General features: G+C 34.9%; 1 protein-coding gene across 1 annotated transcript in view; it reads right to left on the bottom strand.

Annotated features, from left to right (window-relative positions):
- The window catches only part of RSRC1 (arginine and serine rich coiled-coil 1), a 415975-nt gene that overhangs the window by 296072 nt on the left and 102373 nt on the right, over positions 1–17530 (bottom strand). The window contains exon 4 of the mRNA XM_036850366.1: positions 12802–12975. Coding sequence (XP_036706261.1) covers positions 12802–12975 — 174 coding nt within the window. The remainder of the gene's footprint in view (positions 1–12801; positions 12976–17530) is intronic.

The following is a 17530-nucleotide window of genomic DNA, read 5'->3' as shown; positions in this document are numbered from 1 at the left end:
GGTCCATATACACAATGGAATATTACTCAGCCATAAACAGGCACGAAATTGAGTCATTTGTTGAGATGTGGATGGATCTAGAGACTGTCATACAGAGTGAAGTAAGTCAGAAAGAGAAAAATAAATATCGTATATTAATGCATGTATGTGGAACCTAGAAAAATGGTACAGATGAACCAGTTTGCAGGGTAGAAGTTGAGGCACAGATATAGAGAACAAACATATGGACACCAAGGGGGGAAAACCGCGGTGGGGTGGGGATGGTGGTGTGCTGAATTGGGCGATTGGGATTGACATGTATACACTGATGTGTATAAAATTGATGACTAATAAGAACCTGCAGTATAAAAAAACAAAGAAACAAACAAAAGAACAACTAATATTAAACTCTCTTTAGGTTATTTGTATGGAAATACGTTAATATAAATGTTTCAGACATTACATAAAATTTCTAAAAATCTTACATGTTCTGGTATAATGTTATAAGTCATAATTCTAGTTCTTACTTTAAAATGTATATCTCAGAAGTAACTAAATTTCCTTGTCAACTGCATTATTATGAACTTTCATCAAATCTGTAACCGTGGTCATTTTTAAGTCTTTTGTCATTACAGACAGTTCTGGGTGTACTGTGATGCTTCTGCAAAAATGTTCCTATGAAAGGGTTTCATCTTCAAGGAATTCATAGAAAAGACTCTGACAAGTACAGGTTTCTGGTAACTGACTATACTGCTGAACTGAATGAATAAGCATATTCAGAACTCTAACAGAAAACTGATGAATTCATAAAAGTGCTGACAAAAGAACAAGATAAAAGAAAATTAATTACATGGGACTCAGTGAACTGATGAGGATGATTATAATTTTTGTGACTTTCTGTTTGAATAAAAAAAAAAATCCCACAAGGACTCAGAGGCAAAAAATATACAAGTCAATTTTCACTGCAAATTAAAGGAGCTGTTACAGTGGAGGATTACTGGACTGAATGTCAATATTATGACATAGTATGAGTGTGTTTCGTGTTTGGTAATTGCAATCATTGTTGCTTTTGTTGTGGTCATCCATTTACAATGCTTGGTGTCTGTTTATTTATCTCTTGTAAAAATAAAATACAGTGTGTATGTGTGAAAAAAGAAAACCAAAAACAAAAGCCAAGGACCAGATGGCTTCACAGGCGAATTCTATCAAACATTTAGAGAAGAGCTAACACCTATCCTTCTCAAACTCTTGCAAAACATAGCAGAGGGAGGAACACTCCCAAACACATTCTACGAGGCCACCATCACCCTGATCCCAAAACCAGACAAAGATGTCACAAAAAAAGAAAACTACAGGCCAATATCACTGATGAACATAGATGCAAAAATCCTCAACAAAATACTAGCAAACAGAATCCAACAGCACACTAAAAGGATCATACATCATGATCAAGTGGGGTTTATCCCAAGAATGCAAGGATTCTTCAACATATGCAAATCAATCAGTGTGATACACCATATTAACAAACTGAAGGAGAAAAACCATATGATCATCTCAATAGATGCAGAAAAGGCTTCTGACAAAATTCAACACCCATTTATGATAAAAAACCCTCCAGAAACTGGGCATAGAGGGAACTTACCTCAACATAATAAAGGCCATATATGACAAACACACAGCCAACATCGTCCTCAATGGTGAAAAACTGAAACCATTTCCACTAAGATCAGGAATAAGACAAGGTTGCCCACTCTCACCACTATTATTCAACATAGTTTTGGAAGTTTAACCACAGCAATCAGAGAAGAAAAAGAAATAAAAGGAATCCAAATCGGAAAAGAAGAAGTAAAACTGTCACTGTTTGCAGATGACATGATACTATACATAGAGAATCCTAAAGATGCTACCAGAACACTACTAGCGCTAATCAAAGAATTTGGTAAAGTAGCAGTATACAAAATTAATGCACAGAAACCTCTTGCATTCCTACACACTAATGATGAAAAATCTGAAAGTGAAATTAGGAAAACACTCCCATTTACCCCTGCAACAAAAACAGTAAAATATCTAGGAATAAATCTACCTAAGGAGACAAAAGACCTGTATGCAGAAAATTATGACACTGATGAAAGAAATTAAAGATGATACAAACAGATGGAGAGATATACCATGTTCTTGGATTGGAAGAATCAACATTGTGAAAATGACTATACTACCCAAAGCAATCTACAGATACAATGCAATCCCTATCAAACTACCAATGGCATTTTTCACAGAACTAGAACAAAAAATTTCACAATTTGCATGGAAACACAAAAGACCCTGAATAGCCAATGCAATCTTGAGAAAGAAAAACAGAGCTGGAGGAATCAGGCTCCCGGACTTCAGACTACACTACAAAGCTACAGTAATCAAGACAGTATGACACTGGCACAAAAACAGAAATATAGGTCAATGGAACAGGATAGAAAGCCCAGAGATAAACCCACGCACATATGGTCACCTTATCTTTGATAAAGGAGGCAAGACTATACAGTGGAGAAAAGACAGCCCCCTCAATAAGTGGTGCTGGGGAAAATGGACAGCTACATGTAAAAGAATGAAATTAGAACACTCCCTAACACCATACACAAAAATAAACTCAAAATGGATTAAAGACCTAAATGTAAGACCGGACACTATAAAACTCTTAGAGGAAAACATAGGCAGAACACTCTATGACATACATCACAGCAAGATCCTTCTTGACCCACCTCCTAGAGAAAGGGAAATAAAAACAAAAATAAACAAATGGGACCTAATGAAACTTAAAATCTTTTGCACAACAAAGGAAACCATAAACAAGACCAAAAGACAACCCTCAGAATGGGAGAAAATATTTGCAAATGAAGCAACTGACAAAGGACTAATCTCCAAAATTTACAAGCAGCTCATGCAGCTCAGTATCAAAAAGAAAAACAACCCAATCCAAAAATGGGCAGAAGACCTAAATAGACATTTCTCCAAAGACATACAGATGGCCAAAAAACACATTAAAGAATGCTCAACATCATTAATCATTAGAGAAATGCAAATCAAAACTGCTATGAGGTATCACTTCACACCAGTCAGAATGGCCATCATCAAAAAATCTACAAACAATAAATGCTGGAGAGGGTGTGGAGCAAAGGGAACCCTCTTGCACTGTTGGTGGGAATGTAAATTGATACAGCCACTATAGAGAACAGTATGGAGGTTCCTTAAAAAACTAAAAATAGAACTACCATACGACCCAGCAATCCCACTACTGGGCATATACCCAGAAAAAACCATAATTCAAAAAGAGTCATGTACCACAATGTTCATTGCAGCTCTATTTACAATAGCCAGGACATGGAAGCAACCTAAGTGTCCATCAACAGATGAATGGATAAAGAAGATGTGGCACATATATATAATGGAATATTACTCAGCCATAAAAGGAGACGAAATTGAGCTATTTGTAGTGAGGTGGATGGACCTAGAGTCTGTCATACAGAGTGAAGTAAGTCAGAAAGAGAAAAACAAATACTGTATGTTAACACATATATATGGAATCTAAAAAACAAACAAAAAATGGTAATGAAGAACCTAGAGGCAAGACAGGAATAAAGACGCAGACCTACTAGAGAATGGACCTGAGGATACGGGGAGGGGGAAGGGTAAGCTGGCACAAAGTGAGAGAGTGGCATGGACATATATACACTACCAAACATAAAATAGATAGCTAGTGGGAAGCTGCCGCATAGCACAGGGAGATCAGCTAGGTGCTTTGTGACCACCTAGAGGGGTGGGATAGGGAGGGTGGGAGGGAGGGAGACGCAAGAGGGAAGAGGTATGGGGATATATGTATATGTATAACTGATTCACTTTGTTATAAAGCAGAAACTAACACACCATCGTAAAGCAATTATACTCCAATAAAGATGTTAAAAAAAAAAATGTAGTCTAGGGACTTTGATGGAAGTGGTATGTTTATGTGTGTGCACATGCACACTTATACCAGGCATGGAGTAGTAGGAAAAAAGGTGGTTATTTTCCTAATACCCAAAATTCAATTTTACCATTTTTAAATGCTTAAAAGCTGCATTTTGTTACCTAGAAACAACTTCTAAAACCATTACTTATTTATACATTCTACAAATATTTCAGTACTTGTTATGATCCAAGAAAATATAAATACAATGTTGAATACAATAGACAAGGTATTGAGTATGTGTAATCTGGCAATTATGAAATTTTATACAAAGCTCTCTTTTATTACAAAGCTCTCTGTTCAGATTAGGTGTAGATACTATGAGTGCTAACTGCAGAGCTATTTAGCACACTCATGAGGGGCAGGAAATACTTCATAAAGGATGTGACCTCTAAAATGAGCCCAAAACATCATCGGAACTGTCAGGAGAGTTGGGAAGAAAGAGTTTTTAAGGCTGAGGGAATATTTCTTTAAAAAGACACAAAAGTAAGAAAAAAGAATGACAGCTGAGAAACTGGTATTCACGGGAATCAATAATTAAATTTGTGTTATTAATAAAAAATAAAATAACTACCATTTATTGAAATCCTACTACATAGTACTAGCCTCTTACACACACTGCTTCTAATCTTGACAGCTTTTCAACTATCATTATCCTAATTTTACAGAAGTAACTTAAGGCTTAACAAGAATAACTTGCCCTTGTCAGGAAAAAATTTTTAATGATATGAGATGACCAAATAAGATGATTGGATGTTTTGTCTAGGGTGCACTTCCAAGTTATCTCCACTTTTCTGCTCTTCCTCGTCTGACATATTTTTAAATTCCACAAATTATCAATAATTGATAGCAATGCAAAAGATTATTTTCCATAGATATGAAAAAGAATTTTTCCAGTGGAGTTATAACTGATTTCCCTCCCCACGTGGAAGAAGGCAATTTTGAATCAATTAAGCAAGTTTGTGTCCAGTATTCCTGGTGGCCTATGTATGTGTCTGTTCTTTGGATTCTCCTTGAGCTCCATGTAACATCTCACTGGGTTCCCTCATTAATTAATGAACTAACAGCTTTGGCATGGGTTTATGTACATGTCTATGAGTCATGATTTTACCTTTTTAAAAAATTATCCTTTAGTAGCTCCAAGGCAAAATAAGTCAGAATTTGAAGGTTTGTGTGGATTCTGCATGGTTCCAAAGACAAAGTTCCTTCCATCACATACAACTCACTACTTCTCTCCTTTTAATCTTGAATGGTAATGCCAACATAATTTTTGTAATACCCCTTGTAAGGGGTCTAACCAAATTTTTGATAGTCCATGTGATAAAACTTACTAAAAAGTCCAGTTTGTGGCTACTTTCACTCTTACTAATTCTTCATACAACCATAATTCATCAGCTTCTCGTGGAATGAAAAAGGAAAATAAAAGTACCTTCTCTCATTCCAAGTTTTTTTAGTCAGGCAACCACAAAAAAGAAAGAATGAACCTACAATTCATGCCATTTAATGCTCTATCAGGCATAATTCAAGTCAAATTCCATTGAGCAAACTCTGGGATAATTAAAAGTACTAATATAATGAGTAAGAGAAAGGTGGTGACTGGGGGAGAACTTATGAAACCCTTGTCTCCTGCTTCTGTTGATTATTCTTTTTGTTATGATGGACTGATTCCCTTTCTTGACGTCACCTTTTTGAAAAATAACAGATTGTTTCTGTTAAACAAAACTAATAGCTAGTGACAAATACCCAAACCCACATAATGGAAACTGGGTGGTAAATTTCACTGTAATATAAAATACCCAACAACATAATAAGCCACTGTTACGGTATTCATTCAATTCACAAGGAAACTGTAAAACCTTTAATTTAAAAAGGAAAAAAAATCCAGTGCACACACTTTAAAGATGGTTTTGTTTACCTGCTTAACAAAATTGACAGTACGAAGCTTCTTTCGCATGTTACAATGACGCGTTAAAGGTATACTTCCTTCGAACCAAACATTTACCCTTCGCCACTGGTGAAAGGCAACAGGATCTCTTTACAGAGTCTCGTCTTTTTCAATAAATTTTGCATGAAAACATGTTATCCTGGCACAAAGTTGCCTGCTGTCACATTCGAAGTGTAATAAATGTTTAATGAAAACAACACCACACAGCTTGGTGTCAGACAACAGCTATCACACAGCCCTGCTTTGATCCAAACAGACACTTAAAAGGAGTTCTAAGCACTCTCTGCACCACAGAACTCTATAACCTATATGCAAATAAGGGTAAATTAGCATAAATGATTTCCTGCTGCATAAAGAAATAAGAGGTAAAGAAAAATATGACAGCCTCTAAGAGTATGTAACTGCTGTCAAACTCAGAGTCCAGCATTCCCAAACCACTTCCAACACCTTCTGCCAAGCACTAGGTAGGAAAAATGGGCTATAACTATAGCCCATAATAGCATGGGCTATAACTGAAGCCCAAGTTCACTGCTATCCCAGTGGCTTCTATACATATTTTCAAAAAGACTTAAGACAAATGATTTAGTGAGAGTCACATTTAAGAAATTATATTTAAGACTTCCATGGCGGTCCAGTGGTTAAGACTCCACGCTTCCAGTGCAGGGGGCATGGGTTCAATCCCTGGTCGGGGAAATTCCACATGCCATGTGATGCGGCCAAAAAAATTTTTAAATTCTGTTTAAATGCATTCCCCTCCAATTACCTACCAAAAAGCACTGCTTCAGTTGTCAAAATTTGTATCCAGAGGGAAATTCTTAACCTCTCTCTAAAAGTACAAAGCTTCAGAAAGTTATATAAAGGAAATGAGGAAGATAAGTATAAACAACACAAGTGTTTGGGCAAAATATTCCAGAAGTCTTGACGGGCACATTTCTGAGTACAACATCCACCTACTGAAAAGCTAATAAGAATATAATAAAAGTGAAAACCTTTCACAGTAGCACATCATAGGGGAGAATAGGCTGTGGAATACTAAATTAGATTCCTGATGAATCCTAAAGTTACTCAAATTAAGAAAGCATTTTACTAGGCAATAACTGCTTTAAACCAAACTTTCCTGGCTGGTGGTTTAAATCATGATTGAAAATAAAGTTAAATCAGGGACTTCCCTGGTGGTTCAGTGGTAAAGAATCCACCTTCCAATGCAGGGGACGCGCGTTCAATCCCTGGTCAGGGACCTAAGATCCCACATGCTGCGGGGCAACTAAGCCCCCACGTCACAACTACTGAGCCCATGTGCCTCAACTAGAGAGCCCACGCGCTCTGGAGCCCGTGTGCCACAACTAGAGAGAGAAAACCCGCACGCCACAACTAGAGAGAAGCCCAGGCGCCACAAGAAGAACCTGTGTGCCACAACAAAAAGATCCCGCACGCCGCAACCCACATGCCACAGTGAAGACCCGTCGCAGCCAAAAATAAAATAAATAAATAAAAATAAATAAATATTTTAAAAATAATAATAAAGTTAAATCAAATCCATGCAAATTCTACTCTTAAGGATGGCACTATGATTTAAAATCAATAGTAGAATGTCACTGGTGGCACTGACATTTACTCACAACTAATTTCTCAAGGAAGTCCATAAAATGCTTTATAGTGGATGACTACACTTTTTGGAATTTGATTAAAATGTTTCTAAAGAAGGCTCAGTAAGATACTAATCCACAGAAGACTCAAATGGGGTGTACAATGTTCACAATCATCAAAACAAGTTGTAATTATGAGATGCCATGGCAAGTTTCATATTTCTGATTTTTGACTCTCAATAAAAGCTTGCCTAAAATGATGTTGTTAAGTGCCCAATTTCAATTTAATAACTCTAGTATTAATAAAATTTGTTTTCATATTGCAAAGACATGTCCTCAGAAAAGAAATATAATTATCTAATGATACGCTGAATATTTGTTCTAAAAATTTGGGGGGGAAACTAATAAAAACAAACAAAATCTGTATCAATATTTTAAAAATTAAATATTCTTAGAAACCAAATTTTATAAATGTAAAACATTAAAAATTAAAGTCATTAAACCTTTTTGATAAAATCTAAGACAAGGTTTGGTCAGTGTCTTTCTTATATTAATCTTTCACTCAGTGTTGTAAGGAAAGGCACCTTTTAATCCCTACAAACTCCTGATATCCTTCTAGTTTATATTAGGCCTCCCTTATTCAGCAAAATTATAAAATAAATAGATCAATTTATGACATTATACACAAATCCTAATTATAATCATTCAACTGTTCCAGGAATTTCCAGAACATGTACTTAATTAGCTGCTAATTTAAAAAGGTTTTTCAGAATTGCCTAATTTTATATCATTTTTCTCAAAAGGCTAATAAAAAAAAGCTCTTCCTTATTATTAGGCTCATAAATTCCTGGTTGAGCATTTCTTTCTCTCCTGCTTTTATTTTTCCCAATTTATAAAATATTCCCTTACAATTAGTGTACTTACTCTCCTTGCTTTATATTTCATCAATGTATGCTTTATATTCTATCAATATTTAGAAATATTGATATTTTCAAACTGGTGTGATAAAAACAAAGATTGTTATATATAAAGAAACAGAATCACATGAGTTGTTATTTTCTCTTATGCGAGGAAGCATCTAGGTTATTTAGCACAAGCTAAAATATTTGTCATTGAGTCATACAATCACAATGAGCTAATACGTAAGTCCAAATTCAATCATTTGTGAATCTTTTTTCCTTTCTCTCCACCTATATGTGTTCTTAAAAAAAATAATAAAAATTTCAAAAGAGCCAATAAAACCATCACAGAAATACATTTAATTAAGGTCTAGAAATTTTTTGTCATTTTATTAAATATAATTAAAAGTAATTCTACATAAACAGATTAAATGCTGACATGGGAAAGTAAGGAAGAGAAAGGAAGAAAAGAAGGAATCAGTCTTTTACTAATAACAGATTTCTGACCCGATCAGAGAAAAAAAGGCACAGAAAATTCTTTCCATTTTCCTTAGCTATTTTCTAGGAAAGTTTAAGCAATAGCATATCACTTGATCTCAAACACTGTATATCATCATCAATAATCATGGATTACTACAGAAATAAACATAGTGTACTATTAAGAGTCAAGATGCTGTTGTCAGTACACCTGAATTAGAAACCTAACTCTGTCATTTATTTACAAGTCCTATGATAACAAGTGTTCATCTGTATAAATGGGAAAATAAAAGCACCTATTTCACTAGGTTATTATGAAAATTAAATAAGATAATATATAATGCTTAGCAAAATTTCTGATACCTAGAAAATATATTTAAATGTTAGATGCTTATTATTATGTCCACTGCAAGTAAAGCATTTTGTTCATACCTTATGTAGACCTGATCATAAAATTACTCTACTTGAGATTTCACTGGCTTCTCACTGCCTTTAGAATTAACTCTCTCCTTAACATAACATATACTCCAATAATCACCTCTCATCATTATTCCTCTTCTTCTCTAAACCAATCCCCATGAGACTTCAGTTTCTCAAATATGCCATACTCACCTTGCTTTCCTCCAAGTATTTCCACATGAAGTTCATTTTGCATGCACCCTTCTTTCCCATCTCTTCCTTCCTTCAGTGTATAAACATCGCTTCTCCTGAGAGCCTGGCCCTAACATGCTGACTAATCTAGGTCAACCAGCTTAAAGTTCATGAAAATATCTTGCAACCAAAATGTGTCAAGACTGAGGATGAAACCCAATGTGCTGAGACTGGTCTGTTGGAACAATAAAAAGGGCACAGGTCTGCTTACCTCCAAACTTTTTCTTATTTTAGCAATAAATGTACTTAATCGTTTAAGCCAGATGTTGAGAAACTACAACCCATGGGCAAATATAGCCAGCTGCCCATTTTTGTAAATAAAGTATAAAACTTTACTGGAATACAGCCATGCCACTCATTTAGTATTATCTATGGCTGCTTTCATGCTAAAAGGGCAGAGTTCAGTAGTTGGCAACAGAGACATATGGCCGAGAAAGCCTAATTTATTTACTACCTAGCTCTTCACAAAAAGTTTGCTGCTCTTGGTTTAAGCTAGTTTAGTTAGGTTTTGTTACTTACAGCCAAAAGTACCCTAACACATAACAGTTAGTTTCCTACTGAAACATTCATCTGATTTTACTGTAATTACTTACATATCTTCCTTTCTATATATGCTTATTTTGCCACCTGCACGAAATCTCCAAGTAAGACTAGCCTGCTGTTATGTCCCCATTACTAACATATACTTGACAAACAGAAGGCATTCAAGTATTGTTGACTGAACAAGTGAACAAATGAATGAATGAGCATATCTGATCAATACCCAATAAATATTTATGAAAAACTACCATGTACATTAGGTACGCTGAGTAATACAAAAGAGTATAATACCCATGCTCTGCCCTGAATGGCTTAAAGATCAGGTTTAGGAAATAAACATGTAAGCTGTAAAATATATATATAAGTTATTTCTGGAGCAAAACGGGGTGTATCTGTCATATATAAATACTACCATATTAAATGTATACATCAATCCCCCCCCCCCAAATCCTGATTTCAGATCATACTAAAAGGTATGAATTCGTGTGGCCTTAGCACTAATCAGAAGGGAGGGCACATTGACATAACACCACCCTGTACTATGGTCCACTAAAACCATGAAGATGACTAAATCAGGCTACTCACAGCTTTTTGGCATCAGTACTCATGGCCCTTCAACTGACACCTCTTGTTCTGACTTTGTTCATTGCCTTTGTTGAGATTTAAGAAATAATGACAAACACAACATTATTATCTTGTGAACCTGTCATCCAGGAATCAGTCCCTTGAACAAAATCAGCTCTGAGCGATGGCAGAATCTAACCTGTAAAGCTGGTGCCGACCTTCAAAATTAATGTCACCATATGAAACCCTTTCCTGAAACCATCCGACCTCCCTTTTGATTCATGCTCTCATTTTTCTTACCTTTAAAATACCCCAACTAATGCTTTATGTAATATCAACTTCATACAACTGTGTAAATATTATTCTAAAAAGTAAAACTTGGTGAAGCAGAAAGCAAAGATTTAATGACCAGTAAAAATCATAGTCATTTCACATAGTCATGTAATATCTAAAGTGTAACCCAAAAGGAGGAAGAAAAAAAGAACAAGGAGCACAGCATTTCCTTGACTAATGTAATTTATTCATCCTCTTAGCCCATATTTTCCACTCTTAGAAACCTACTCTATTTTCCAGTCTTAGAAACCTACTCTACTTCTTCTCTTCAACTATCATCCTCCTGACTTTCTCCCTTTATCAACAGATCTCCCCCATATCCTCTCTGATCCTCACTCCATTCTACCAACTCTGGCTAAGTCAGGCTCCCTAACTTTAAAGCCAGATATCCAACTCTATCTACTCTTCTATAACATTTAACAGTCCTTAAAACTAGAAAAAGGCAGAACTCAGAATTTTTCAGGACCACAACTGCTCAATGTACATTAATGGCTATGGGGTGATCAGGGAAAGAAAGTCACACAATAATGTTACACTCTCCCAAAATCCACCACAAATTTATCATTTCAAAGAATACATAAAAGCCAACAATCCAGGCAGTTTTATATAATATCACTGTAAACCTAGATTAAAAAATAAACACACAGACAACTGTGAAAAAGAGAGGGATGAGAAGAGCCCCATAACCTTCAATAAACTTAATTCTTCATAGAATCAAGATCTCAAGGAACCATATCCAAAATCTTGGTAAGCTCTTCAATTTAACAGTGAAAAGTGATACACTAAAGATAAACACTTCTGTATTGAAGTATTAGAGTGAACATATATAGGGTGTTGAAAGACTAACAAAAGAGGATAAATTCTAAGATGTTCTAAACACTTCATAGAATAAAAGATCCCAATGTCGGTTTGGAATAAAACAAACAAGAAGCTGTAATTTAAGCCAGGGGTCCCCAACCACCACCCCAACCACTGATACCGGTCTGCGGCCTGTTAGGAACCATGTTGCACAGCAGGAGGTGAGTGGTGGGCAAGCGAGCGAAGCTTCAGCTGCCGCTCTCCATCGCTCCCTATGGCTCACATTACCACCTGAACCATCTCCCCAGCCTCACCACCACACCCCCGTCCATGGAAAAATTGTCTTCAACAAAACTGGTCCCTGGTGCCAAAAAGGTTGGGGACTGCTGATTTAAGCTACTAAACAAGATTTTATTTCACTTTAACATCTTTTAATTAAATAAACTGTTTTGAGTGGACTTCAACCTCCAAAAAGACAAAACTAGAATAACTGTTTCAATGATATCAATTCCAAAAAAAATAAATTCTGGGTCCCATATGCACATACACTCATATAACACGTACATATACCTTAATATTGACCAAGTCCTCATTCTACATTGAAAGAGGGCTAGCCAACAGTAAATCACGTGGTTCCCTCCTTTCGTTCCATCTTTATCCTTTTCCCCTAACAGTTTTACAATAAGCTAACAGACATCTTTAATTGTAAGTAGTCTTCAAATTTTAAATATTGTATCCATGATAAAGAAAATGGAACTTTCCTAACAAATTATGTCAATTTTCCTTTACTGACATACTAAGTTTTGACAGTGCTATTTGTTTCTAAGATTAGTTTTGTAAATATTAAATGAAAACAGGAATAGAAAGGAAGCACAGTAAAAATCTGAGATAACTATTCTGATTTATCCTTTCTTTATTCTCTATTATATTCTCCTCTTTTTTCCATCTTAGAAAAACCTCAGAAGATGAACATTTAGTTTGAATATTGCTGTGGAATCACGGAGTCATCACTGTTTTAGATCTGCTTCAACTTACCCACGTTTGATGCTGTGTAATTCCTTGTCCTTGCCTTTATCCTTTTCCTTTTCTCTTTTCTCCTTATCTCTGCCTTTACGTCGTTCTCTATCCCGAGACCGACTACGTGTTCTTCTGTGACTGGACCTTTCACTGCTTCGACTATGGGAACGTGGACGTGGTCTTGATCGGGACCTACAGTAAGTAGATTTCATTATATACATTTAGTGTATATTTTGTATTATGAAATAAAAATATCCTTAAAAATTGTCTGAAAGAAAAGGATTTAGTTTTAGTTAAGGATTCAGTTAAATAACTCTTTGAAGTAAGCATCTAAAGATGATTCTTTATGAATAAGTACTCTGTTAAATGATATGAGGGAAACATATGTGTCAACTTTACAGGAATATAAGGTTTAGTGTTTGCTTAGTCAAAAAAGTCTTATAGTTCAAATCAAATCTTCATTACTCAAATCTCTTCAAGATAATATAACAAATCTAAATGTATCTATTCTAATATGCAAGGATTAGGGTCTTCCCTATCCCTAAAATCTCTACTTTCTATATTGATTCTACCTAATTTCCTATTTCTAATTGTTAGAATAAAACTATTCCTCTACTCTACTATAATCCAGCTATTCTTTGCATAAAATGAAGGACAGTATTAGGATATATTATGTGCTTTTAAAAAGTAAAGATTTTTAGATCCTGCCTTACAGTATTGAGAAGAAAGCCTCTACCAGATTGATGATACTATAGAAACTATAAAAAAGCAACTAACTGAAGTCACTGAATAGTGACCAAAAGAAGGCACTGACCTTAAAAGCACTGAACAAAATCTTACTATATAAATATGCTGTTGATTTATTTAATGTAATTTCAAGCAATTAGATTATGAACCAAAAATCATAAGCAATGCCAACACTTGGAAAAAGCAAACAGCAGTAAGAAAGTTTCCCATTTTATCAGTTTCTTTTCTGAGGACAAGCCTAAGTCTGTGCCATGCAGGACAGCTAAAACTCTAACGGAAAACTTTCAAATTTATGGCCTGAAAATCCAGAACAAAGACTCAAGGCAACCATCGCAAAATGAAAATGAAAGGGGAATCCTGGAAAAGAGTCAGTTAAAGGAGCCAAAAATTGTAGATGTAAACTCTATTCAAATCTCTGGCTGAATTGAATCCTACATCATGCATATGAAGGGCAAACTCCAAATAGCTAAGGATGAAAGAACTGAACTAAAATTTCAACTGCCCCAAAGAGAATGAATTGTTGTAATTTTAATTCAACTAAGTTAATTTCCTGCTTTAAAAAAAAAAGTAAACCAAAAAATCAATATTCTTCAGAGGAATATAACAGAATTCAGAGTACTCAAAATATGACATTCACCATGTCCATGATAAAATACAAAATTACTAGGTATACAATGAAACATGAAAAACGTGAGAAAAGATAGTCAATAGTGAACAACCCTGAGACGAGACAGCTGTTGGAGTTAGCAGGCAAGGATTTTAAAGTAGTAAGTATAACTATGCTTATAATGAATAAAACGTTAAGAAATTTTAAAAGACAAACTAGAAGTAAAAAAAAAATTCTGTAACTGAAAAATACAATATCTGAAATTACCATTATGCTAAAAGAGATCTGAAGCAGATTGGTAGCAACAGAGGGGAAAAAAATCTATGTACTTGAAAACAGATAAATCAAAATTATCCCATCTGAAGAACTAAGAGGAAAAAAAGATTGTTAAAGGAAAAGAAAAACAGATCCTATAGGATCTGTGTGACAACATTCAAATGTCTAACATGTTTATTTAAACTCATAAGTAGAGAAAATAATGAGATAGAAATCAATTTCTTTTTAAGTGGTGGCCAAAATTTCCCCAAATTTAGTGAACAAAAAATTTACAGATTCTAGAAGTTTAGTTAACTCCAAAATAAATATGAAGACCATGATTAGTAATACCATAGTCAAGCTGATGAAAACTAAAGATAAAGCGAAATCTTGAAAGTATTCAGAGAAAAAATAGACACATTACATACAAAAGACCAATGACATGACTTACTGCTGGCTTCTCATCAGAAACAATGAAGATCAGAAGACAGTGGAACAAAATTCTTAACATGGTGAAAGAAAAAAAAAAATCAACCCAGAATTTTATACCCAGCAAAAATAAGTGTTCTACTTACAAAAATAAGTGTTCTACTTACAAAAAGTAAGTGTTCTACTTACAAAAATAAGTGTTCTACTTACTTTTGGTTTCTTGAGGGATATTTTTGCTGGGTATAAAATTCTGGGTTGATTTTTTTTTTTTCTTTCACTATGTTAAGAATTTTGTTCCACTGTTTTCTGATCTTCATTGTTTCTGATGAGAAGCCAGCAGTAAGTCATGTCATAGTTCTTTTGTATGTAATGTGTCCACTTTTTCTCTGAATACTTTCAAGACTTCGCTTTATCTTTAGTTTTCATCAGCTTGACTATGGTATTAATAGTCATGGTCTTCCTAACACCATACACAAAAATAAACTCAAAATGGATTAAAGACCTAAATGTAAGGCCAGACACTATAAAACTCTTAGAGGAAAACATAGGCAGAACACTCTATGACATACATCACAGCAAGATCCTTTTTGACCCACCTCCTAAAGAAATGGAAATAAAAACAAAAATAAACAAATGGGACCTAATGAAACTTAAAAGCTTTTGCACAGCAAAGGAAAACATAAACAAGACAAAAAGACAATCCTCAGAATGGGAGAAAATATTTGCAAATGAAGCAACTGACAACGAATTAATCTCCAGAATTTACAAGTAGCTCATGCAGCTCAATATCAAAAAAAACAAACAACCCAATCCAAAAATGGGCAGAAGACCTAAACAGACATTTCTCTAAAGAAGATATACAGATTACCAACAAACACATGAAAGGATGCTCAACATCACTAATTATTAGAGAGATGCAAATCAAAACTACAATGAGGTATCATCTCACACCAGTCTGAATGGCCATCATCAAAAAAATCTACAAACAATAAATGCTGGAGAAGGTGTGGAGAAAAGGGAACCCTCTTGCACTGTTGCTGGGAATGTAAATTGATACAGCCACTATGAAGAACAGTATGGAGGTTCCTTAAAAAACTAAAAATAGAACTAACATACGACCCAGAAATCCCACTACTGGGCATATACCCTGAGAAAACCATAATTCAAAAAGAGTCATGTACCACAATGTTCATTGCAGCTCTATTTACAATAGCCAGGACATGGAAGCAACCTAAGTGTCCATCGACAGATGAATGGATAAAGAAGATGTGGCACATACATACAATGGAATATTACTTTGCCATAAAAAGAAACGAAATTGAGTTATTTGTAGTGAGGTGGATGGACCTAGAGTCTGTCATACAGAGTGAAGTAAGTCAGAAAAACAAATACCGTATGTTAACACATATATATGGAATCTAAAAAAAAACAAAAAATGGTTCTCATGAACCTAGAAGCAGGACAGGAATAAAGATGCCAACATAGAGAATGGACTTGAGGACACGGGGAGGGGGAAAGGTAAGCTGGGACAAAGTGAGAGAGTGTCATGGACATATATACACTACCAAATGTAAAATAGATAACTAGTGGGAAGCAGCTGCATAGCACAGGGAGATCAGCTCGGTGCTTTGTGACCACCTAGAGGGATGGGATAAGGAGGGTGGGAGGGAAACACAAGAGGGAGGGGATATGGGAATATATGTATATGTATAACTGATTCACTTTGTTATACAGCAGAAACTAACACAACATTGTAAAGTAATTATACTCCAATAAAGATGTTAAAAAAAAAGTAAATCAAAGACCTTTTTGAGATAAAGGAAAAGTAAAACATAATCATCAGTAGTTAATAATATGCATTAAAGTATGTACTAAAGTAAGTTTTTCAGGCTAAAGAGAATGATAAATGATGGAAACCTGGACCTTTAGAAAGGAAATGAAGGCCACTAGAAATGGCATAATATGGGTAAATATAAAAAACGACTTCCCTTAATTTAGTTAAAATACATATGTACTTAAAGTACTTTACTTTACTACAGTATTTTATTGTAGGGTTTATAATGAAAGTGGATATAATACATATAATCTCCACAGAATAAAGTATGGAGCAGGTAAATTAACCTACACAGTTAGAGAGCTTTTACACTTGGTGTGAACAGTGAAATAGTAACTCTAAGTACACTGAAACATACTTAAAGTACTGAATCATAAGGGCATATATGTAATCCTTACAGTAGCTACTTAAAGAAAAAAAAAGAAATGAAATGCAAAGAAATATAGCTAAAAAGCCAAAAGATGAACTAAAAGAAAATTCTTAAAAATATTCATTAATCCAATATTCGTTAATCATTAATCCATGTGAGGCTGGAAAGGCTCACATGTCTTCTCAGAAGACTTTCAGGATCAAGCAATTCCTGGCCAAGAAACAAAAGTAGAATTGTACTATTCCCCAATGGATTCAGATGAAAACAAGTAATAAATCGAGTACACCTCCACAATGAGACACTGGAGAAAAACCAAGCTGGGTCTAAATCACACAAGAGATGGCACAAATATTTATGCTGTATGAAAGTAACTTACATCTTACCCTATCACTCTGAAAGCATACACTACTATCTGGACAGTTGGGTGTGTTTTATTGGGAAAATGATTTTTCTCTTTGTTTCTCTGTTTCTGCACTAGTAAGTTGGTCCAGTAATAAATATGTGA

This window comes from Balaenoptera musculus, chromosome 4 (genome assembly GCF_009873245.2).
Source record: "Balaenoptera musculus isolate JJ_BM4_2016_0621 chromosome 4, mBalMus1.pri.v3, whole genome shotgun sequence".
Taxonomy (NCBI): domain Eukaryota; kingdom Metazoa; phylum Chordata; class Mammalia; order Artiodactyla; family Balaenopteridae; genus Balaenoptera; species Balaenoptera musculus.
Note: the sequence above shows the minus strand (reverse complement) of the source record. Positions and strands in the feature narration are given on the sequence as shown.